Source organism: Lepidochelys kempii, chromosome 18 (genome assembly GCF_965140285.1).
Source record: "Lepidochelys kempii isolate rLepKem1 chromosome 18, rLepKem1.hap1, whole genome shotgun sequence".
In the NCBI taxonomy this organism is placed as follows: Eukaryota; Metazoa; Chordata; order Testudines; family Cheloniidae; genus Lepidochelys; species Lepidochelys kempii.
In genome coordinates this window covers 14,838,254-14,861,025 of record NC_136397.1, presented here as the reverse complement: position 1 = coordinate 14,861,025, position 22,772 = coordinate 14,838,254, and the positions used below count along the sequence as shown (strand labels likewise).

Genomic DNA, 22,772 nt, shown 5'->3' with positions numbered 1-22,772 from the left:
CTGCCCGGACTTAGTTGCTGACATGAACATTATTTGAGTTTTCAATATGTTGCTTTTGTCAGGATCCCAGGACTCGCATTTGCTTCAGAGGAAACCATCCCCAAATAGCACAAGGGCTTTTCTGCCTGTGCAGTGGTGTTAATTCAGCCTTCTTTGTGTTTCCTGTTCTGACATTCTGGAATTAGGAATTGTGAGGTTGGAAGCCTGCAATGGGGAACTGAACTGAGACACGCACAGGACAAAAAAAGGGTTTACATTAAAAATATTTAGGTAGAGAGTAATGGAGTGTTTCAGCTGTAATGAATCAATCCTCACCACATACTTGGTGAAGATAATCAGAATTTCAACAGATGGGGAGACTAAGACATGGAGCATTTAAATGGCTTTTCCAGGTTCTCAGGGGGAATCCAGAAGCAAAGCCAGAAGTAAAATAGGTGTTCCCTGATCTCAGTGGACAGTGAGTTAGTAATAATTAAAAAACACATTCACTGCTGCAGATGAGACTAGATGCTGATGCATGCCTGCAGCCATGCATATTTGTCATCTACAGATTATATAGGGTAATGCTAATATTACAGGTTTCAGAGTAACAGCCGTGTTAGTCTGTATTCGCAAAAAGAAAAGGAGGACTTGTGGCACCTTAGAGACTAACCAATTTATTTGAGCATAAGCTTTCGTGAGCTACATTTCAGATGCATCCGATGAAGTGAGCTGTAGCTCACGAAAGCTTATGCTCAAATAAATTGGTTAGTCTCTAAGGTGCCACAAGTACTCCTTTTCTTAATGCTAATATTCTGGCTTTTAAAAATCTGATTTCATAAGACTACTGCTGAAAGACTTTTTTTTTAAACAGCGAAGAAATTCTTAGACATCCAGCTTTTTAGTTAAGCATTTATTTTAAAATAAATCTGCTCCTGTTTAAGTGGTGTCACTCCTATCATACAAGGCTAATTTAAAGATCTTAAACACACCTGCATTTTAATAGGGAAACCAGGTAATTTGGTTTTTTTTTAAAAAAACCATTTATGACAGCAATACACCACAATGTTCACAAGGGGGCATTATCCCTCTCTGTGTGGGTAAATAGTTTTCAGTAATAGGTATTTTAATGTGCTGAAATTGAAAGACTAGTAAAACAGTTATTACAGAGAATTGGCAAGAAGGAGATTTATCTCTCCCTGCAAGCCAGCCATTAAGGAAAATAAAAACTGCTCAGAGCAATCCTTCCTCCTTTCTGCACCACCTGGTGTGTTTTTGCAGTCTCCTGGGAAGTTCAATAACATTGTAAAATCCTGCTCTGGGGGTACTATGCAGAATCCAGCCACAGAGGATTAAAGTATCTAGTTTTCACTTGCTAAGCCTGGGAAGGAAACCAAACCCCTTTTCCTCCCAGCAATAAATGTCCTGCCAGGAAGATAAAACAGACACATATTTTGCTAATACTGCCATCATGTCTTCTCAGTGTCAAGCAGGCCAAGTCACCCTGTGCAGAAAACTACAGGGTCTTGGGAGTTTAAACAAATATTTGGCAAACACTTGTTCCCTTGCAAGAGGATGAGAAACTACATGGATTGGTGGAAAGGGAGTCCTATGAACTAGGGAAGTAATGCCTTGCATCAGTGCTAGGAGACATTGTGGAAAGGACCAAACAACTGCTATTACATGGCTAGTCCTGAAAGGTGATCCTTACAGTTTGAAAAATTTATCAAACCAGCCTAAGGAAGGTGGCACACAAGGACTTCTGGCCACATTACCAGGGCTGTTCTGGACTATACGAGTTAGATGCACCTGACCAAATCTGCATCTGTATTTCTGCTTAAACCTCACTCTGCTCTCTCCAACCTCCTACAGCTAAAGCCCCCAAACGTGAAACAAAATACAGTGGTATTGAAGAGGCATAGGCATAAGAAGCCTTATTGACCTCCAGGCATGTAAACAGTTTGCACTGAATGCTGAAAATAAACAAGTGATTGCAACTCTTATACCAACTTTCAGGGGTGGGAGAGCGAGAACATGCACACTATGAGGTGAGGAGACTGCAAGAGTTCAGAGAATGCCCCAAAGCTCTCTCCTCATGAGAAAGCCCTGTTTTCAAGAGGGGCTAACTTGGCTAAGTGAATTCTCAGCAGCAGTGTGGCACATCACTAGATGTGCTGGGAAATCGATCTGTGAAGGGCAAACACAGCTAAGATGCAGCTTTTTGTGGGGACAACGAACACCATGCATGCCACTAGCCAGGACCCACAATAGGAGAGCCTTCAGCAGTAGGTGTGCGCGCGCACAGACTAGGGATAGGGAAGGGGTGCACACCAGTGAGACTTCTCACGGAATAACTCCAGGCAACACTCACTGCTGGGCTGTTTGATGCTTTTATTTGCCTCACAACACTACTATTTCCTGTTTGCAGGAACCTCAGGCTGCACTGCAAGTTACACAGCTCCACACACTTAAACAGGGGGAAGTATAGGTTTATGCCCACACTCAGCAAGGTCAAAGTGGGGTCTTAAAACATGGTTCAAATTTTTTAAATACACAAAACCCCCAGAGGGACTGTTCTACAGAAGCATCAAAGCGCTTAAGAGCAACAGGTAGAGCTGGGGAACACTAGGTGAAATACAGTCTAGGGTGAGAGGCCCTGCAAACTGGTCTTGTTCCTTCAGCTGCCCTTCTTTCTAATACAGGTAAATAATGGTCTAATCAGGTGACTAGTGCTTTAAACCAGAACCAGGGCTGTCTGACCCGCGGAGCTTAGTTGATACGGGGGTTCCTGAAGTTCCTGCCGGCAAAGCGGGCCTTGCTTCCGAGTTCCTCCTCAATTCTGTTTGGGAAAAGAGGGGGACCAAACAAAAGAGAAAGGAGTGTAAGCACAGAACGTGGTACATCTATTTGCATGACTGCCTGGCTGGACTGGCAGCAACAACAGTGAGGGAGCAAAACCCACCCACAGAGTAGTACTGTAGAGGACAGTGATCTCACCACACACGCTTGAAGCCCTCCCTGTGACATTTCTGCCACAAAACCGAAGTTCAGCAGCCAACACAAGCTAGCGTGTTTTACACTGTGCCACTGATCATATGCGGTTTCCAAATATGCAGCTGAATTTGGGCTTGTCTTTTTGTGGGGCACAAGCACCTTGGCGAGGGACAGTATTTTCCTTCATGTCATACCCATGGAGGAGTCAAGAGTCTGCTTAGTAGCTGACCACATGCATTGCATGCTGTGCCCCACCCAGCTATGGACAAGACATTCTGCTGACCTTCACATGAACAGTTAACGTCTACACCTCATGCCAAGCAACTCTCGGGTATTGCAGGATACTTCCTAACTATAATCTCCCTGTGGTGTATTCAGTGTGTTTAAGTGCAGTGCCGTCCATACCAAGGGCAATGACTCCAGTTGCTGTCAAGGCATGGCATAGCATAAGCAGCACAGACATTGGCTGATTATTTATGTTTTCTGAGCTAAAAGTGGTAGCATTTCATAGAACTAGGGTTGCCACAGGTCACGAGATAAGGGCTTCTTCATTTGAATAGAGGGACCAAGCTGTGGCTACACCACCTATGTTTATAAGCCCACAGGGGCAACATGGAAAGTTCTACAAGGGCCAGCTAGGGACCCCCCCAAATCTTTGAGGCACTTAGCCCTTTGTATTTGGTCAGTCCAGAATGCATGGCAGCACCCACTGGTCTCCCTACAGTCAGCTAGGAAGGTCTTAGCCAGTGTTAGCATGTGCCCTAGCATGGCAATGGAGACTGCTCTGGTTCCACTGGACTCTTGGAGAGCCAGCACAGCATCACCAGAGACCAAGTCGTCAGACGGACAATGTCTTATACCCTGTTCTTAGAGCAAGCCCGCAGGCTACTTAGTCCCCTTCCTCCCCACTCCAATCCAGAGCAATCCTCACCTCAGGAGCTGATTGTACTTTGCTAGACGCTCAGATCTGCAAGGGGCACCAGTCTTGATCTGAAAGAAAGGTCAGTAAGTTACTTTGGGGTTAAAACAGATCTGCTCTTAAGAGTTGAAGGTGTGAAGACAAATGCCCTCCTATGGTAGGAGATAAGAACAATCATGTCCTTAATAATAATAAATCGAGTTGAGCATGGTGGAAGGACAGAAACAATCAGAAGTTTGATCAGCTAACCTGAATTAAGCTGGGTGGAAATTGGATTCCAGCAGTGAATAGTGCACTCACTCATTTTATTGCTGGAAGTTACAGTATCAGGAAATCCTGGCACACCCACATGGATTAATCTGAAAGATTCCTCCCTTGTTTTAGTAGTGACATCACAAGGAAACAATATCTCCGCTTACTGAGAAAGAGCATCAGTATGTTTTGCCATAGCTACTATTACAGATTGGTGGCCTCCCATATAGCAATAGAGGGAAATCCTTGTGCCTCAGAGGTCATTAGGATCATCTATTTCTTGCTACAAAATGACTTCTGTTCTATGAAAGAAGAAAGCCAGGTGACTAGAGGGGGACCATTCCAGGTACAGACACTGACCTGTCCAGTGCAGAGACCAACCACCAGGTCAGCAATGAAGGTATCTTCAGTCTCTCCAGAACGGTGACTCACCATCACACCCCAGCCATTGGACTGCGCAAGCTTGCAGCTAAAGCAAGAGAAATAGGAGTAAGATTCTCACCACTCGTACAAAGGATACCAAGTATTGCTAATTACTGCATGATCCAGCTTCAGGTTTATTCAGTTAATGTTGATATTGGTGTTAAGGATGCAATGATGCACTGCCAAGAGAGTTATTCAGAGAAGCGAAACAGTCATCCAGCCCATTGCTCCACAGCTTGTGGCTGACTTGTTTTAAGATGTTTCAAGCACTGCACTGAATACTCTTCCATCAGGAGGAAGAAGACAGTTTTGTGTGTGTGTGTGTGTAAGTAATTCAGGTGGTATTTGAAGTGCAAGTACCTAGCCCCACAGTGATGTTATGAAGTTGGTCTGTATATCTGTAAGGTGACTTACGCCTGCAGGGATTCCATGACAGAGCCAATCTGGTTCACTTTGAGCAACAGGCAGTTGCATGATTTCTCCTCCACAGCTTTAGCAATACGCTTAGGATTGGTCACAGTCAGGTCATCACCCACCACTTGAACACCCACGCTGGCAGTGAACTTCTTCCAAGCTGACCAGTCATCCTGGTCAAAGGGATCTTCAACCGACACCACTGAGAAGGGAAGCAGAAGGGGTTTTTTAATTAACAGCCTCAGCATCCAGGAAGAGTTCAAGCCGTGGCACTTGAAATATCATTTAACAGAGTCTAGTGCTCCTAAAGGCAAAGCTAATTATAGCCAGGTGATGTTTAGGGTTATGACATCTACTTATGCACCTGACACCTCCCTGCTCAGGACTTTGCATAAGCAGCTTTGAAACTGCATCTACTACGAAGCAAATCCCAAGCACAGGATTAAAGGCTATTTTATGAACTGTTTAACCTCCACTCCAGCCCACTCAGTTTCTTGAGTTCTACTCCTGTCTGTCCTCTTGCAGTGCACCAAGAGGTGGTGGGAGGAGGAAGACCTGCCAGGGAGTACACCGTCTATTACTGGCTGCCTGTTAACTGAGCAGCATGTACCACTTACATGGGTAGCTCTTGATAAAGCTCTTGTACAGATCAGCCAGCTGGTCAGGAGAGATGTATCTGCTGGGGTCATCAGGAGACTTGAAGTCCAGGTCGTACTTTCCATCACGATAGAACTCTGAGGCAGCCACATCCATCCCAATGACCACCTTGTCAGTGTAGCCAGCCTTGCTGATCGCAGTCTTCAGCAGCTCCAGAGCTGGAAGGTTAGATAGTGGGTTATAATGAATTCCTGGGTAACACTTTTAACACCACTTTTGTAGAAAATGCATGCTGTAAGCCTCAAGATGATCCACATTCTATTACTATCTTATCCGGGGGGCCTTGGGCAAGTCACTGACCTCTCCCCATCTGTAAAATGAGATTATTCCTTACCAGCCTTTTAGGGGTGTTACAAGGTCTTATTGACCAATGACTGTACAGCACCAGATACTCCTGGAGCATTTTACCACTTCATTTATCTTTATGATACCCCATATCAGCCTCACAGAGATACTTAACAATCTTCACCCACCATTGACATGAAGCCACCTCTGAGGTGGAGTGCAACTGCCCATATCAACATCAGTTAACAATTAAAGGACAGGAAATGAATAGCATTTCCAGTTTCAACTGCAGTGGGAATTTAGCTAGGCACGAAGTAATGGCCTGCCTGAATCCTGTCTAGTTTCAACTCCTGCAGAAGCACAGACAGAGCTGGTAAGGGGAAAGGTCCTGAGAGGCATTAATAGAAGTCAAAGTAGTAAATTTAGCCTGATGTTGAGTGGGACAGAAGAGGACTGTATTTCCCCTAGTGATCTGTCAGGATTCCAGTTACACACATTCCCCTCTTTTCCTTGGAAATGAGAGGTTATTTCTGACAGGAGGCATGGCTGATGAATCCTCTAAAACATGATACCACTTGGCAGTCTGAAGAGCAAAGTGCTGGATGATCACCCATGCAACAGAAATACAAACCCATCCCTCCATGGCCTCTCCCAGATTTAGAGGAGAGTGGCTGCTGGACCTGCCAGACTGTGTACAGTAACAACTTTGATCAGTACTTTTTAGAAAAAGTAAACAGTTGATATTAGAGTAGGGCAAGCTGCAAAAGCAGCAGCCAGTACTAACACAAGTCTGTGGAACTTCCAGAACTCAAAGAGTTGTGTTAATTGTTTGCTATTTATATTTAACCAGCAGCTTCATTTTTAAAAAATGCCAGTGTAGAAAACCAATAGACTGTCCATTCAGTACCATGAAGGGGAAGAAGCTGCCTGTAGAGTCAGAGACTCTGGGACTCTAGTGTTTGCTCAAGCATCTCTAATGTTGCTGAAGGGACTGCTATGTAGAGGTTGGACAGTTATGCACCATAATGGTTACAGTGAAAACTGTCAGTTACATTCAAAACTGAAACAGCTTTCTGCTGATGCAGAGGTGTTCAGTTCCCCTGTGGCTCAGAGGCTGCTCCCCTGCCACCAACTTGGCAGACACACAGCATTTGCTGGAGGCTCCTCGGTAAATGTATTTTCCATGTTGCTGGAAAGCAGATCCCCTTTCCCGGAGGCTTGTGCTGTCTCAGGGACTGAGGAATTGGAACAGAGGCCACCTTTGTTCCACTTCCCCAGCAGCTTTTCTTGCTCACTGATTATTACAGTGCAAGCTGTCCCTTCTCTCTGGAGCATTAGGAGACAGACCAGCCCCAGTGAAGTCTCTTCACTTATTTACTTTTGAGCAACAGCAACCTTAGGCATAAGAACTAGAAGAGTTTAACCACACTGCTAGCTGGGATGGGGTGTCCTCCACCCAGCATACATAGGAAATGAAATTTATGGAAAAATTATATCACCTTGTTAATCCACATGAATTCATGGAATGGAGCTACTAGTCCCTACCCGCACATGGCCAAGTATGTCTCCATCTCCTGTTGGCCATTTAGCCTTCTGGAGTCAGTGATAGGGGGCATTCAGTACACCAGCTTTGCACTGGAAGCCCTATGCGACTGGACCAGCCCCTCTGGGAAAATGGAAGGGGGATGGATGTATACTTCAGTGACCATTAAGAGCTAATAGAAAGGAAGAAGTCCCTCCACCAGAGATCAGCAAGACTGTTAGGCCAGTAGCCTGACATATTTGGAGCCTATGATGGGCTGAAGCAGCTGAGCCAGTTACACAGCCTTGCACACGACTGTTGGTAGAGTTCTAGTTTCTCCACTCATCTCTGCTTTGTACCTTCTTTGTTCTCCAAGATGTTGGGTGCAAAACCACCCTCGTCACCCACATTGGTTGCATCCTTTCCATACTTCTCCTTGATGACATTCTTCAAGTTGTGGTAGACCTCAGCACCAATACGCATTGCTTCCTTGAAGCTCTCAGCACCAACCGGGAGGATCATGAACTCCTGCATGGCCAGCTTGTTACCAGCATGGGACCCACCATTGATCACATTGAAAGCCTTGACAGAAGAGAACAGAGGAAGAGTTAGCTACTCCACTTCGCCCTCCATCTTTAGCCATGACCAATACAGTGTAACTAAGCAGTGCAATGAGATATGCCCATTTCCCTTTCCACCAAACAAGCTGTCCAGAACACCCACCCTTATCCTGGACCTGTGGAAATCAACGGAAACACACCTACTGAATCACAGGTGTAGGATCAAACACCTAATCATTTGGACCCCATTCTACTATGCTGCTGGCTCACTCACCCTGGACATGGAATGCATTCTTATTCTGCATGAAACTCTTGCATGCTCTCCCTGAATAAGGAATCAAGGGAGAGTTGCTCCTTAACTCTCCTGTCACTTGAGTTTACAATGAAGACCACCATGCATAGGTAGGTCTATTTCATCTGTGCTTTAAACCAAGGGTGACAATCCAGACGGGTTCTACTAGGAGACCCTCAAATTCCTGAGGCCAAGAGATAGGCTGCTCTCCCAAATCAGAGTACTGTGCTAATGCATCTTGCATAGTCAGTCTTCAAAGGATGGGGAATGAGATTTTTCAAGCACACATGAGTTAGAAGCAAGAGGCCCTGTGAAAGTCAATGAGACTTGTGCTCCTAAATCACAGAGGAAAATGCCACCCAGGCAGATTAAGTATCCAAATGTCTGACTCAGGAAACCTACAGGAACTGGCAGGATGACTTCTGGGTTTCCCGCAAGGTCAGCAATGTGACGATACAGGGGGACCCCCTTCTCAGCAGCACCGGCTTTGCACACAGCCAGAGACACACCCAGAATGGCATTAGCCCCAAACTTGGCTGAAACAAAAACAAAACAATTACATGGTTTATATAGACAATGCCAATCCTCCTCAAAAAGCAACACCTCAGCAGCACTATTGTGATAACTGTTTTAAAATGTATAAACCACAAACTTATACAACTCCCCTTTCCTTCACTCCCACTCTAAGATGGCATGAAGTTCAGAGTAACTTACAATAGTTTAGACATGGAATTCTCATGAAAGTCTCTATGGGCACACGCACTGCCAGTATACATCCTAGTAGGTACACAGTACCTACAATCACAGCAGCAGAACTGATTGTGAAGTGGATGCCTTATTTCTTAACAGCTATCCCTTTACTCAATTAGAGATGGCCATCAACTACTTCAGCACCATGATGTAGGGTTAATCATGGATAGAGTACACTTCTCTTGGCCCTCCCAAACAACCTCAATTACTTTGCACCACAATGCGGCACATTCCTGGTGCTGAAAAGGTACATCTGTGTGTTGTGGAAAAAGACACTTACACTTGTTTTCTGATCCATCCATCTCCAGCATCAGTTTGTCAATCTTCTCTTGCTCCACAACGTTTATGTTCTGCAAAGGGAAGAAGAGTGAAACCCCAAGAAATAAAGCCATGCTGTACAGTTCAAAGCAATCCCCCTTCTCCAGTGTCACCTACCTGTAGATTCCCCCCAAATTTCAACTTCAAAACCTGTCACTAATTTGAGGTCAGATGATACCTCAGGTGTATGTCCGGCAGACATGAAGAATTTCATGAGGGTAACTAAGTAGCAGCAGAGCTAAGAGGCTAGACATGCATTGTGATTGTATGTGAATTTCAGCTTCTAGCTAATTATAGCAGGACTTGAAGTTCAGTGGATACACCAAAGAGAGCCAATAGGAAACTCAAACCCTGGTGAATTCCAACTGTCTTACTCTTGAACTCTGAAGGACACCCTTAAACATGCCTCATTTGAAGGACACTGCCCTTGGCCTCATCCTGGCCTGGCAGAGGAGAAACCAATGAAGGTTTATATTCCTCCTTTAGCAAGTACAAAGGTCCAGTGATCCTAGCTCAATGAGACTCTACACTCAAGAGTATGACTTCAGAATAGCTTTGTAATCAGATGGACTCCTTCAGACAAACTGAAGCTATATATGAAACCAAACCCCATGCTTTCTTTAAAAGACAGCTGTCAGAATGAAGTGCCATTACATTTTCATTTTGAATGCTGGACACCAGGAATAAATATGCACTGAGTTCACCATTTAGACTGTTGTATGCAGCAACACATGCAACATTACCCCAGACTAAGTCACAGATGACCAGAACAAGTGATGCTATTCTGGCTAAGTTAGGGTTACATTTGCACTTTTTAATGGAAGCAGTTACTGGATTCAGAAGAGAGTTATTTTAGGTCGATTTGTTCTCATGCACTCATACACAGGCCAGCTACACATCCAGCTCCTTTAAAAAGGGACAAAAAAAATAGAGCTAGAAAATCTACTTGCGTTAAATGAGGTTAAACAACGAATGCTCCTACCTTGCTAATCAGTGCAGGTGCAATTGTTTTATTGATGTGCCCAACAGCTTTTGAGACACCTGGAAGGAACAAGCAAATCAATCACTAATCAAACACAGGCTAAGCAGGCATTAGTAGATGATCACTTGAAAAAAATCCAACCCCAATCACCTGTCATTCAGATTCTCCCCTAACAAAACCTTAGACTTGGTAGTGAAAGCTAAGTTCTTTCAGAAGGTGATCTCAGGTGAGTGGCAAGTTATATCATGGAAATAGCCATCCTCTAGGAATGCCTGCTGAAAGGTTAGTTTGCAAGACCATGCACTGGAGGAGTCTGTCCAAGTGACAGGTTGCAATAAACGCACATGACCATTACCTGAGTACAACACGCTGGAGCCAGGAACTCGTTAACATATTTAACAGCTCTGGATACACCTGACAGAAGTGAAATGGACAAGAGAGTAAAGGAAGAGATGAAGGCCCACAAAAGAACACAAAAGCAGACTGTGCAAATGAAGGAAGAAGTCACAAAAGTGCAGAGAAAGTTTCGCAGTAGTTTCAAAGATGAGCAAAATGCCCCATATTAAGCAACAGAACAGAAGCCAGCGGATTCACAAGGTAGTGGAAGTTGACGCATCTCCAGTCAGTCAGATGGATTATTTCCCCCAGCAATGTCTCAATTCTAGAGTCCAGCCTTGAATTTGCAAACCTTCAGGTTCCTATTGGCTGAACATGCCAACTTCTGGATAAGGAGGCCATTAGGATACTTAAGGAGAAGGGCTGCTCCTGTAAGTGCATGTGGGGTGCCAGAGGAGGGGAGGATTTCTTCTTTGAGGGTTTAAATAAATAGACAACTGGGTGTTTAATATCTGCAACCCTGTCTTGTTTTGACTACTAGAGCACCATCATAATCCAGGCCTAGCTGAGGCAGAACCACTTTCTTTTACATTAGTGTCCTCTCAGTTGGAAGAGTGGTTAGTGTTACACTGAACATCAGACCCTACGTGCAGATATTAAAGCTTTGTCTTTTGCTGAAGCAGTTGGCGCCTGTACAAAATGCTGCATGTCAGCCAACATTTTCCTGGGATAAAAAAAATTATCTATATGAATTAAAGAGAAATGGGGCTTCTGAACACAACACCACACCAATTCTCTACAGGACACTGCACATCCCAGCTGTTCAACCTGCAGTCAAACACTCCACTGAGTCTATTGTGGCCACCAAGTATGCAATGACAGAAGACCAATCCACTCCCAAACCCAGGTAGATTCTGCTTCTTTCCTCTATCAGCCAAGACCATAGTAATTAACTAGCCAACCAACACCAGCCTAGTGACCCGGATAGCCTCCCCCATTCTCAAAGATGATCTGAGCAGACAAGTGCTTCAAATATTCCTTTGTTCAGAACACATGGAGCAGGTGAGGTAAGAGGCTGCTAAGCCTAGCAAAGCCTGATTAAATCTGCATTATTAAACAGCCTCTGATGACCTACAGAAGGCTTTCCAAAGCAATCGGTTTGGAAATATTTCTATTGTATTTCCTACATTCCACTCCTCTTTGTTCTTCGAGTCTGTTGGCTCCTGCTGCTTATTCCCTACCTGACATAAATAGTCTTCAGACATCAGACCTGTGGAAGATCATGTATTTTTTCAAACACAGGGCTATGACTCCAGATGCAAAATAAGCAGCAGGAGCAGATAAGCCCTTAAAATTATATTTGAACAAGAAAACTCCTAGCCACATGAAGCGTTTATGGGACCGTTTCCAAATGCCATATAGGCAGTTTTGTTAAGTTGTAGACAGCACAAGCTCTTCAATTCTTCCTAGGAGGCTTTTCTTAACCATACTGCCCAGACCAAGCTCTGCTTTGGTAATCTGGGCATATTTGAAGTTACTCTCTCACCGCTCAGATGAAATTAAGGACAAACAGTTCCATCTCCCCAGACCAGAGTCAAAGAAATCTTGACTGCAATGGAGTTTATGAAGCACCATAGAGGCCTCCAACCTTTCCACTTAAAAACACCAGCCCCTCAAGAGTCACGGGACTATCTTCAGTGTTATTTGATCACACTCCCATTTAACCAATCAATTTCCCAAGTGATTTACAATGAGAGAAAAAAGGGAGCTAAACCTAGCCACTCTTATGAGCCTTGGCAAGCAATTTGCTGAGAAGCAAGATGTTTTAGGATTACAAACGTGAAATTGCTCAAGAACTCTATTACCTAAATGCACAGGCTTTCTATACTATTTGATAGGTTCCCTTGGCACATGGGCTTTCACAGTGGTAGTGTATGGATATACTTTTTCAGACCCTTCCCAAAGGTCAGTTTAAAAGGCAACTATGCTTTCTATGAAAACCGAATTTGATCTTCTGTCCCAAACAGGTCACCGCAGACCATGAACAGTTGCACTGAACATTGGACAGCATCTGCAGACAGTCCAATGCTCACATGCAAGCTCTTTTGAGCTCGGCTCAGGACTGCTCTACCAGATACTCTTAATTTTAGATTCCATATATCATTACACCAATTGTTACCAAATGGTTCAGGGAAGAGAATGCTTCAAGCACTCACCCTACAAGCAGTCTTCCATTTCTATGAACGATCTTTGTGATTAACTGGCAAATAAGGATAATGGACTATTGGGGGTAGGTTGTTTAGATGCCCATTAGCCTGAATGCATTATTATCTAGCACAGAACAAGTGCCCTGAGGTGTGTCAACATGCAGTGCAGCAAAGTGGGGTAATGAACTTGCCTACTCCATACTGTACTAGAATGCCATGACCAGCTAACAAAAAAAACCCCAACAAACAAACAAAGTGACTGAGCTCTATATACTTAGGCATATACAACAATCTCTGGCTCTTATTACGGCTAATTTTCTGAGGAAATAGGCATCCACTGCTCCCATTGTCTTCAAGAGGAGCTGTGTGGGTATACTACACTTTTGAACAGTATTGGAGCACTTCTGTGCAATGGGTCAACTGACTTGCTGTTAAGGGATTGCAAGTTAGCCAGTAACCATGTGCTAAGTGAAGGGGGATGTGATGGAAATATAAAGATGCCAGCATACTACCTATGGCAACAGCACTGGTGCATGAGTGTTTGCAGCAACACCTCCAGCAGAACCGCTGAGGCTGGACCCTGGAAAGGAAAGAATGGATTTACCTTTTCCCAGGAAGCGAGTCTTGTCATTGTCACGAAGCTCCAGAGCCTCATAGATTCCAGTGGAGGCACCACTAGGTACGGCAGCTCTAAACAGACCTGAGTATAGCAGGAGAGAAGAGAGAACAATCTCAGCATGGCAAGATCTAGGGAGGTTCTGCGTCTTCTTTATCCCAACCTAAAACTACGAGTATTGCAGCACCGGGAATGCTGCTCCCTCCACACTATGAGGTCTCTCTCCTGGATCAGGAAGAGTTACTCTTCCGAGTCATGCTTGGGCAACACAATAAGCCAACTCAGGCTGCTCAATGTGCAGATGGGCTGAATATCAAGACTGACAGCTTGCTGGATGGATGGTATTGAGTCAGGAAAAGCCCATCCATCATCTGAATAAGCCACGCTTTCCCAGATGAACTAGGAGTTGGAGGTATCTAGCTTAACAGTGGTATTATTTCCTAAGTCCCCCTCCTCAAAAAAGAAATCCAAAAAACTTAAAACAACCAAAACTCAATTCCCAACAAAAAGCACCATTGCCAGGGCTGGCCCACTAGTTCTATGCAGAGAACCTAAATTGAATCCTTTGCTCTTGGGCGAGCAGGTGTTTGGCGTGGGGCTGGGAGGGGAGGAGGGCATCGGGAAGGTTGAGTGTGCTACATAATGCTCAGCATCACCATCACTGTGTCCCGGGGAAGCAGACAAAGGTTTCATCATCTCATCAGGCAAGGTCACTCTTCGGAAGCAGGCAAAGTGGTTTAGACAGACAGAGCCGTGGCTGAAGGTTTCAGATCAGCACCCCAATTTACCAATTGAAGCCCAAGGTTAATGTGTGCCCTGAAGATGTGTTAAGCTGTGGCTCAATTGGGGGAATGGAGATGGGAGAGATAAGGGCAGGTCATCCTATGGAGAATGTAGTCCCCAGAGATGCTATCTGGTCATTTGAGGGGAAGACCCCTCAAGGTGGGCACAAAACTGCAGACATACCACTCTTCTAGCTGAGGATGTTACCCTGCAGAACAGAACATGGAGAGTACTAGAGTTCATCCAGTCTCTGGAGTGATATGCCAGCTTTGATTTCTCTAGCCTTCCTCCCTCAAGCAGAAGTCTGATATGGAATGTCATTAAGAGACGGCATTCATCTTTCCATGCAGAGCTAAGCTGTTTGATTAGTGCATTACAGCTATTGTGATTGCTCATTCCAAGCCACGCTTGTACGGGTTTGTTCAATGGAAGTGTCTGATCTTGTAAGAGATGGCGCAATAAGTAACAAAGACCCAATGAGTAAGGGTGGAGGGAAAAGGCCTTGCAGCAACCAAAACAGATGAAGGATGTTAGATATACAAACACAATTACAGCTAAGCAGCTGTCTAGTCATGTCTGTGTCCACATTAAACAGCTACACAAAGTTACAGCAAAGGGAAGTGTGTTGGCAGATGTCATTAGGCAGGCAGTGCAGCAAGAGACCTGGAGCAGAGCTAACTGCAACGCAAGAGAGATAGCCACAACTTCCTCTAATTAAGCAGAGAGAGCTTCTAGAGGGAAAGCAAGAATGTATATGCATAGAGCTGAGTTTGCCAAAGCCCAATGTTGCGGGAGTTGTGAAAGCACAGCAGAGCAAGTGACATTGATAGTTGTTAAAGTGGGGGAAATAAGACCCCCCACTTACACTGGGATTTTGCTCCAGCTACACCATCCATGAAGCTTATCCTAGTTTCAAGCAGAAATCCCCATTGATGCAAATGCTAGAGGTCTGAATTAATGAAGTACAAACTGCTGCACTATTGATGTGTCTTGTCCTTCTTAGTTTATTTTCCTGGTGCTCCTACTTATCTGTGGTTGGGAAGCCTTACATAGAGAGGGAAAGTCCCAGCTCTGTTCAAGACATGACCATAGTACATTTGAAGAAAACACCTCATTGTCCATGCTCAGATTAATTATGCCACTGAATCCATATAAATAGAATAGGATATCATCACTGCAACTTAACGTATTCAGTATAGAATTAGGTGAAGAGCGTTTCATTCTCAGTTTGGGTTTGCACTTTCCTATCAGTGCTAGCTTAGGAGAAGTTCAGATTCTGAGACCCATTCACCTTCTCTTTACCACTCATCAGCTCTTCCAGCAGCTAAATCTCAATGCTGCACTTCACAGGAAGTCCTATGGCTACAGATACTCACATCAAATACATGATTACAGGATCATGCAGAAGAGGCTGGGAGAGGAACCCCGCAAGTGCACACATTCAGTGCCAGAGAGAAAACAAGTGTAGTGACAAGCCATTTAAAATTTGTATGATTCTCCCATGCCTCAGTGTGGCTTAAATGCAAGAGTTTCTAGCCCTAATCTTGGGAGGGGGGAGGGGGGCGCCCACGCCTACAGTTCCTTCCTGGAGTTACACTAGAGATGAATTTTTCCCTTATTATTCATGAAGCCCAACTCAAGCTGACCACTATTTGTAAAGTAATTTGCAGTTTAAAATTATGCTAGCATACATCAGGTTCCTAACAAAGCCAGCAAGACCAATAACTAAAGAGATTAGATTCCCCCGGCACAGAAATACTGGGCTGAGATGTGTTCCTTTCTATCACAATACGGCACACCTGGAGATTTCAGCTTTTCCCATTTAATTAGGAAGCTTTATCTCATCCATCCTAGGAGACAGAGCAGACTGAAATAGATAGGGCTTTAAAGCACCACTTTTCACGTAAGTTTTGGCTGCTATCCTTGTTTGTTTGCGTCCCTCTCCTCTAAATATCCTCCCCTATAAGTCAGCCTCAGACCCCAAGCAAGCAGGAGGCCCATGAAGAATGAAAGGAGTGTTCACCACAGTATGTACACAACACTGAACTCTCATTCTTGGCAGTGAGGTTTTGTACCAATCATCTTTCTACTTCGACTGATGTAGGCAGCCCAGACTGATATGTGGCAGGAGTAGATGGACCTAGGCAGAAACAAGACTCACCTTTGCTGGTATAGAGGTCTACCTCAACAGTGGGGTTCCCACGTGAGTCAAAGATTTCACGAGCATGGATCTTGAGTATGGACATTTTGAGTATCTGCCAAGAAAAAAAAAAGATTTAATATTCTGAAAGACAGACACGGCACAGGAACCCTTAGTACCACTAAAGGTCATGTATGCAGTTCCATAAATATTGCTAGTCACTTTTTTTTTTAAAGTTCCTGTTCGCACAGGAGAAAGCCACCATCAAATCTCTTCCCTCTGCTAAGGTGTCAGTTATGAGTTTGAGGAAGCATAACCTGTTCATTCAGGCTAGGATTTTCCAAGGAGCCTAAGGCGGTGAGATGCCTAATTCCTTTAGGCTCAATTCCCTTAGACTCCTTAAAAGATACCACACTTAGATAATAATGAAGCAACACTGACACACAGGAACTAGCTGAAACCACTTTTGTTGAGAGAGACTTCAGTGCAGGAGCTCCCATTTAGCGCATGTAAGAGCAGATTCTGGGACCTGAATGTAACCAAATCCTGAAATGGAAAGAGGCAGCTACGTGTGTTAATTAGTTATGTCTCTAGTCAAGGGCAAGTTACTGTACGGCTAGCTTCTGCTGCATTTGATATGAAGTGTGTTAATGGTGTTCTCCTCCATTTGGAGGAAGAACTTTTGTTTCACATCTAGTTTTCTCCATACATTTTTTTCCTTGTCCAAAAAACCCACAACCAGCAGGAAGTGATCCTTCAATCAAGGACCTGTTGACTTCTCATTGAGCAATACTGTGCTTTCACAGTGAATCTTGGAGCAACAGCTCACTAAGTGGAATAAGGATTCAGAGTCAGTTTTTATAAATACTACTCTCACTTCAAAAACAATGAGGAATACTTGTGGCACCTTAGACTAAAAAATTTATTTGGGCATAAAGCTTTCATGGGCTATTTCCAGAGCAGCCATAATACACTCTGAAATCAGTCTCCATTTCAAGGTTTTTTTAGTACCCAGCCATTCAGCTAAAGCCAGCAGCACGGATTAACTAGGGCAAACTACAGAGAAAACACCTTTCATATCTACCTCAGCTGCATTCCAAAGTAAATATCCAAGAAGGATATGCGGGCATGTCATTTCCTTGCATGGTGTTGCCTATTACAGGGCTAAGCTACCTGCTTTGTAACATTAACATTGCTCTAGCTTTAGCTGCGATGCTAAAAACCTTGCAAAGGAGATCATTTTTTGGGAAATAAATGTTTTTCCATTTTCAAGGTTAAAGAACATTTTAAATGTCCATCGTTTATTGTGCACCCCATCACTGGAGGTACTGTCAAACTGGCTGTGTTCCTATTTGCTACTCCCCTCAGCCCATTTGTTTGAGAACAGGCATTATTTACTGCAGTTATATAAGCGTGGCTATGTTTTAAAGCAACTCATGCAAGTGCCTGCGTGCCATGATTTAGCAGTGTGGTTAGTTTCTTTAAAGAGAGCAGAGCTTAGTCTCAAATAAAAAATATTGCATTAGACGGAAATAATTGTAAGCTAGTTTGTTTGGCAAATCAGTCATAGGTAGGGACAGCATACAGGAGTGATCATGAGTTGCCTTTGAGATGATAAAGGCTCAAGGGACAGGTGTTAAAATGCTGCGATTACAGGTCTGAGACTGATTTTGCCTTCCTCTCTTTCAGGAGCTATCCCTCTTCCCAAAATTATGTCCTTAATCTCTCTCCACTACAAGGAAAGAAGACAGCTTTGTTTAGTCCCTTTACTTTGAATCCTCTCTGATTCATTTGACAGTGAGGTAGTAGAAAACCTGGGGATGAAAGGATTTTAATTCTATTTTTCTGCTCTATTGTAAGAGCCTTAAACTGAGCCATCAATTTTCAGAGGCAGGTCTGTATGAAGAGTCCTGGAGTTTTAGAACCCTGACCGCTAGCCCAATTGCAAGTATCGAGGTAATTAACATTCCCCCTCTTTTCCTTGCTGTTTTCCAGTGCACAGACCTCTACAATGCTGTTTAGTGGCCATCATGAAATACTGCCCTTCCTTGATGCAGGAATCCCTCCTTTATCCTAGAAAGGCTGCTTTTAACGCAAAGCTGATTAGGCTCTTGCATATGTTGTCTCTTACTTTCATTTTCAGGGCTGCACCATGATCAGAAAGCACCTGATCAGACACGCTACCTTTAGTGGGATATGCCAGTTTACATGGAAATCTAGTTAAACAACATGTAAACTGTTTCTTTTTTTTAAAAAAGTAGACTTGTTACCAAGGAAATACTCATTATAAGCTTCCAGTGCGCTTGTCTCCCTCAGTTGAAATGATAACCAGGCATTAATATTACTCTATTACTCAAATGTCCTTGACAAGTGACCTCCCCAGAAGTCCCTCCCCTTCCTTAGCAGCTATGCTCAGTTTACAGCACTGCAGTATTTCAGACCTGTACCAAACCAGTTTTATTTTAACCCTTGATGAGCCTCTTCACCCCTGTCTTCACAGAGTCATTTTGCCCAGGAATGGTTGGTAGGGAACAGCATCTGTCTACAAGATACAGTCTGACTCATCATGAGCCCAGCGTAAATCATTTGCTTCCATGAACTGTCTGCTTGGACAACCGTGATTCAATCAACCACAGCTATAGAGGGAAAAAGAAGAACAAGCAGGAGCATGTCACAGCTGTGCTTAGGTCTGCTTGTGCTCATTTCATTGGTTACATAAGTGGGGAGACAGGGCTGTAAAAACAGGAACCCCCCCCCCCCCCCCCGAGAGAGCATTCTGGAACACAGTAAGCTCACATTTACCATTCCAAGCCTCCAATGCTTCATGGCAGAACTAATCAGAAATGAGTCAAACCTGGGGAGTGGCTGTTTCATAAGTGACAGGTTTCAGAGTAACAGCCGTGTTAGTCTGTCTTTGCAAAAAGAAAAGGAGTACTTGTGGCACCTTAGAGACTAACCAATTTATTTGAGCATGAGCTGTAGCTCACAAAAGCTCATGCTCAAATAAATTGGTTAGTCTCTAAGGTGCCACAAGTACTCCTTTTCTTGTTTCATAAGTGATTTTCAAGTTACATATAGTCCCCCCCTTATTTCTGTGATCCACTCAGTCAATGGTCCCCGTAAGATGAGGGGATACCTGCATCCATTTAGAGAGGTGTGGTCTAGCATCTGGAAATTAAGGAGTCCCAAATTCTAATCCCACTGATGCACCAAATCCTTGTGTCCCTCATCCTATACTGTATACGGGGACAACACACCTACCAGATGGATAACAAGTACTACATGAATGCCTAGTGTACTTTATACTAATTTACAGATTCTTGGGTCAGCTCTTCAAAGGAGGTGTTTTTACAGCAAAATGACCTTTACTACTTGCATAAAGATTAAAAATAAGAACACTGTGCCTCCCCTCCACTAGGCTATACAGCAAGATACCTCACTGAAGTCGGGTATCTTGCTGTAAAAACTCCCTTTTTTGGCAGTGAAAACATAGTCTGAAGGTAATGGACAGCCTTTGCAGATGCACATAACAGGCTATGGGACAATGAGATAATCCAAATCGTGGGGGTAAGCCCACCACAGAACCTTGAATGCCCTGCCACTGAAAATGCAACTGTACAGAATGAGAATTGCAAGCTATTTGTTGCAAAGTTGCATTTGGTCCTGAAAAGCATATCCTGGAGGTTTCTGCAGACTCACAAGGCTCCTCCCCAACCTTCCCTTACTCTCTGGATAAGACTGACATCACCACCTCCAATTATGAACAGTTCCAGTAAGATTAGGCTCTGGCCTATTACTTCCACTCTTTAGCATTCCAGAGAGGATAGGTATGGGTCTCCAAGGAAGACTTCAACAAGGGTACCATCGGATTCCACCCCATGTCTTCCCCTCCCTCCGTGTATTCCTCATTCATCCCTATGCCCTAAGTGTGATGCAACTATGAGAATGCTGCTTGGCATCTATCATAGCAGGGAATGCAGGAAGTCAGGAAATAACAGACTACTCAAAATCAGTTTTTTAATAAAATGGAGATCAAGGACTGAATTGCCTCAATTTGTGGTTTTGGAAGTGAAATATCAATACTTCCCGTACAGCTCAAAACCCATATCCCTGCCCTATGACTCAGCATGTTAAGTAACGGAAAGAAATCTCTGAAGTCTGGATGACTAAAAACTTCTCCTGACTAGCTGTACAAACCCCATGAGAGTCAAAAGGAGAATTTCCACTACTAGTTTTCACACTCAGACGAAGACTGTGGTAACCCCCGGCAAGTATTATGCAGCCACCTTTCTCGCAGTACTGTTCCAAAGATAAAAGCAACATTTAATTATTTTCACTATTAAGATTTCATAAAAACATATGAATGGCCATACTGGGTCAGACCAACGGTCCATTTGGGAACATATGTTGGTCAAGAATGTTGATCTAGAAATAAATTAAATATTTGAGAAGCAGAGCTGAAGGACAGCTACTGTTGCAAAAGAGGGAAAGGTTCAAAGCTGTAACCTACTACAGACAGTCACTGTTAATTAAAGCCTGCTGCAAAATACTCACTAGTCTGTACCCATCATGTTAACGGGTTTCAGAGTAGCAGGTGGGTTAGTCTGTGTCCGCAAAAAGAAAAGGAGTACTTGTGGCACCTTAGAGACTAACCAATTTATTTGAGCATAAGCTTTCGTGAGCTACAGAATCCGATGAAGTGAGCTGTAGTCCACGAAAGCTTATGCTCAAGTACATCGGTTAGTCTCTAAGGTGCCACAAGTATTCCTTTTTTTATCATGTTAACAGTTACTGAACTAAGGAACCACTCCTTTGCATGGTGATTCATTTTTCTCAGTAACATGATGTCCACTCCTACTAAAAGTATTATAAGCATCATGAAAAAAGGGAGTAATAGGTAGAGCACATAGATTAGAATACTCTTGTGAGTCATGAGAAGCAGGCTGAAAAAAAGCACCATTCCCCTTGTGAGACCACATGCTGATTGGCCTGCAAGAGTCCTGCAACAGTCAGCATGGCCCAGGGGCCTACAGGCCTTGTAAATCAATACATAACCCTGCAACGTAAACCTGCATTGAAGGGGACTTGGTATGTGAGGCACGAATGCTGCTGCTATGCCAGCTGCTTAACCCTAATATTTCAGCAGTACTGACTTTCCCTGGCTCCACATGGCTTTGAACATTTGTCTGCGGACACTGTCTGGGAGTAAAACCCACACAACTAAGTGAAGTTTGGGGTGGGTTGTTTTTTTTTGGGGGGGGCAGGGTGCGGGCAGACAGAAGAGCAGCAAAGGGAAGGTGCAAAGAGGAAGTAGGAAGTCTCTTACCTAAGGAACGTTTCCTCCTCAACTGGTCAGTTTCACTGCCCCCCACCCCCGGCCAAGAGATCCCTCAGATTAGCCAAGGGCACAAAGTACACACAAAACCCGATTTAACTGGGGAACGAAGCAGCCTGGTGGGGGTCTGACCTGCCCCCCACAATGTCTCCCGGCCAACCAAAGCGCTACACTGCGGTCACCGCGGAAACCGGCTCAGTGCACGGGGCACGTGTGTAGCCTCTGGTCGGGGCAGGGGAGGGCTGTAAAACGGAGCAGCCAGGAGCGCGTTTGAACGGACCGTGGCTGCCCGTCCCGCCTCTCACACGAGTCCCCGGGGTCGAGTCCCCCCCCCCGCCCCCGCCGGGCCGGCCGCAGACTCAGGCGGGGGCTGCAGGAGGCGGCGGGGGCGGGCGCCGAGGAGCCGGAGGAAGCGGTAGCAGCAGCCGCCGCAGCGCGGCGGGAAAGGCCCGTGCACCAGCCCGCGCCTCCCTCCCGACGCGGCCGCTGCTGTGCGCGGGCCGGCTCTGCCGCACCCTGGCTGCGGGGTGGGGTGGGGGGGGGATATTCTTCTCCCCACCCCCGGGGGGCGACACAGCCCCTCCTGCTGCCACGCACCCCATCTTCCGGCGGGGGCAGCCTCCTGAGGTGAAGGGAGGCCGGGGGGGGGCGGCAGCATCCATTCCCCCACCCACCCCCGCCGGCACCCTACTGGCATCCGCCCCCCCCCAACTTGGTGCGCCCCGAGGCCGGGCAGCTCTCGTGCCCGGGAGGGGGAGGGGGGGGGGCTGCAGCGAGGCCGCCCCGCTTACCTCAGGCGCAGCGGCAGAGCAGAGGGCAAGTCACGCGCAGCTCGCGCTCCAAGGCGACTGGGGAAGAGGCAGGCGGCTCGCGCTGGGCTATAGTCCCTCCCATGCAGATGAGGGGCGGCCCGGCCCGGCCCCGCCGCGGCTGGCCCTGCCCACTCGCCCGTCTCTGATTGGCCGCGCGGGGCTCGCGCCAGCCCTGGGGCGCGTGCGCTACGTGCCG

At 45.2% G+C, this 22,772-nt stretch overlaps 2 protein-coding genes across 2 annotated transcripts in view; one reads left to right on the top strand and one right to left on the bottom strand.

Moving 5' to 3' along the window:
- Positions 1-2,353: 2,353 nt before the first annotated feature.
- Positions 2,354-22,662, bottom strand: ENO1 (enolase 1). Its single transcript, XM_073317192.1, has 12 exons — positions 22,556-22,662; positions 16,451-16,544; positions 13,495-13,590; positions 10,348-10,406; positions 9,328-9,397; positions 8,700-8,833; positions 7,805-8,027; positions 5,599-5,796; positions 4,982-5,183; positions 4,505-4,613; positions 3,905-3,963; positions 2,354-2,818 (listed from the first exon to the last, which is right to left on the bottom strand). The coding sequence occupies exons 2-12, from the start codon at positions 16,533-16,535 to the stop codon at positions 2,749-2,751; spliced, it is 1,305 nt and encodes a 434-aa protein (XP_073173293.1). The 5' UTR covers positions 16,536-16,544; positions 22,556-22,662; the 3' UTR covers positions 2,354-2,748.
- CA6 (carbonic anhydrase 6) overlaps positions 22,189-22,772 on the top strand; it is a 46,812-nt gene continuing 46,228 nt past the window's right edge. Inside the window, exon 1 of the mRNA XM_073317185.2 lies at positions 22,189-22,391. The gene's annotated coding sequence lies outside the window, so the exon portion shown is untranslated. The remainder of the gene's footprint in view (positions 22,392-22,772) is intronic.

Excerpts from the sequence above, each read along its gene's own strand:
- ENO1 (XM_073317192.1), bottom strand. The coding sequence starts at position 16,535 with ATGTCCATACTCAAGATCCATGCTCGTGAAATCTTTGACTCACGTGGG. Across the intron at positions 5,797-7,804 it reads CATCTTGGAGAACAAAGAAG|CTCTGGAGCTGCTGAAGACT; the intron begins GTACAAAGCAGA and ends CTAACCTTCCAG. Across the intron at positions 2,819-3,904 it reads AAGTACAATCAGCTCCTGAG|AATTGAGGAGGAACTCGGAA; the intron begins GTGAGGATTGCT and ends TTTCCCAAACAG.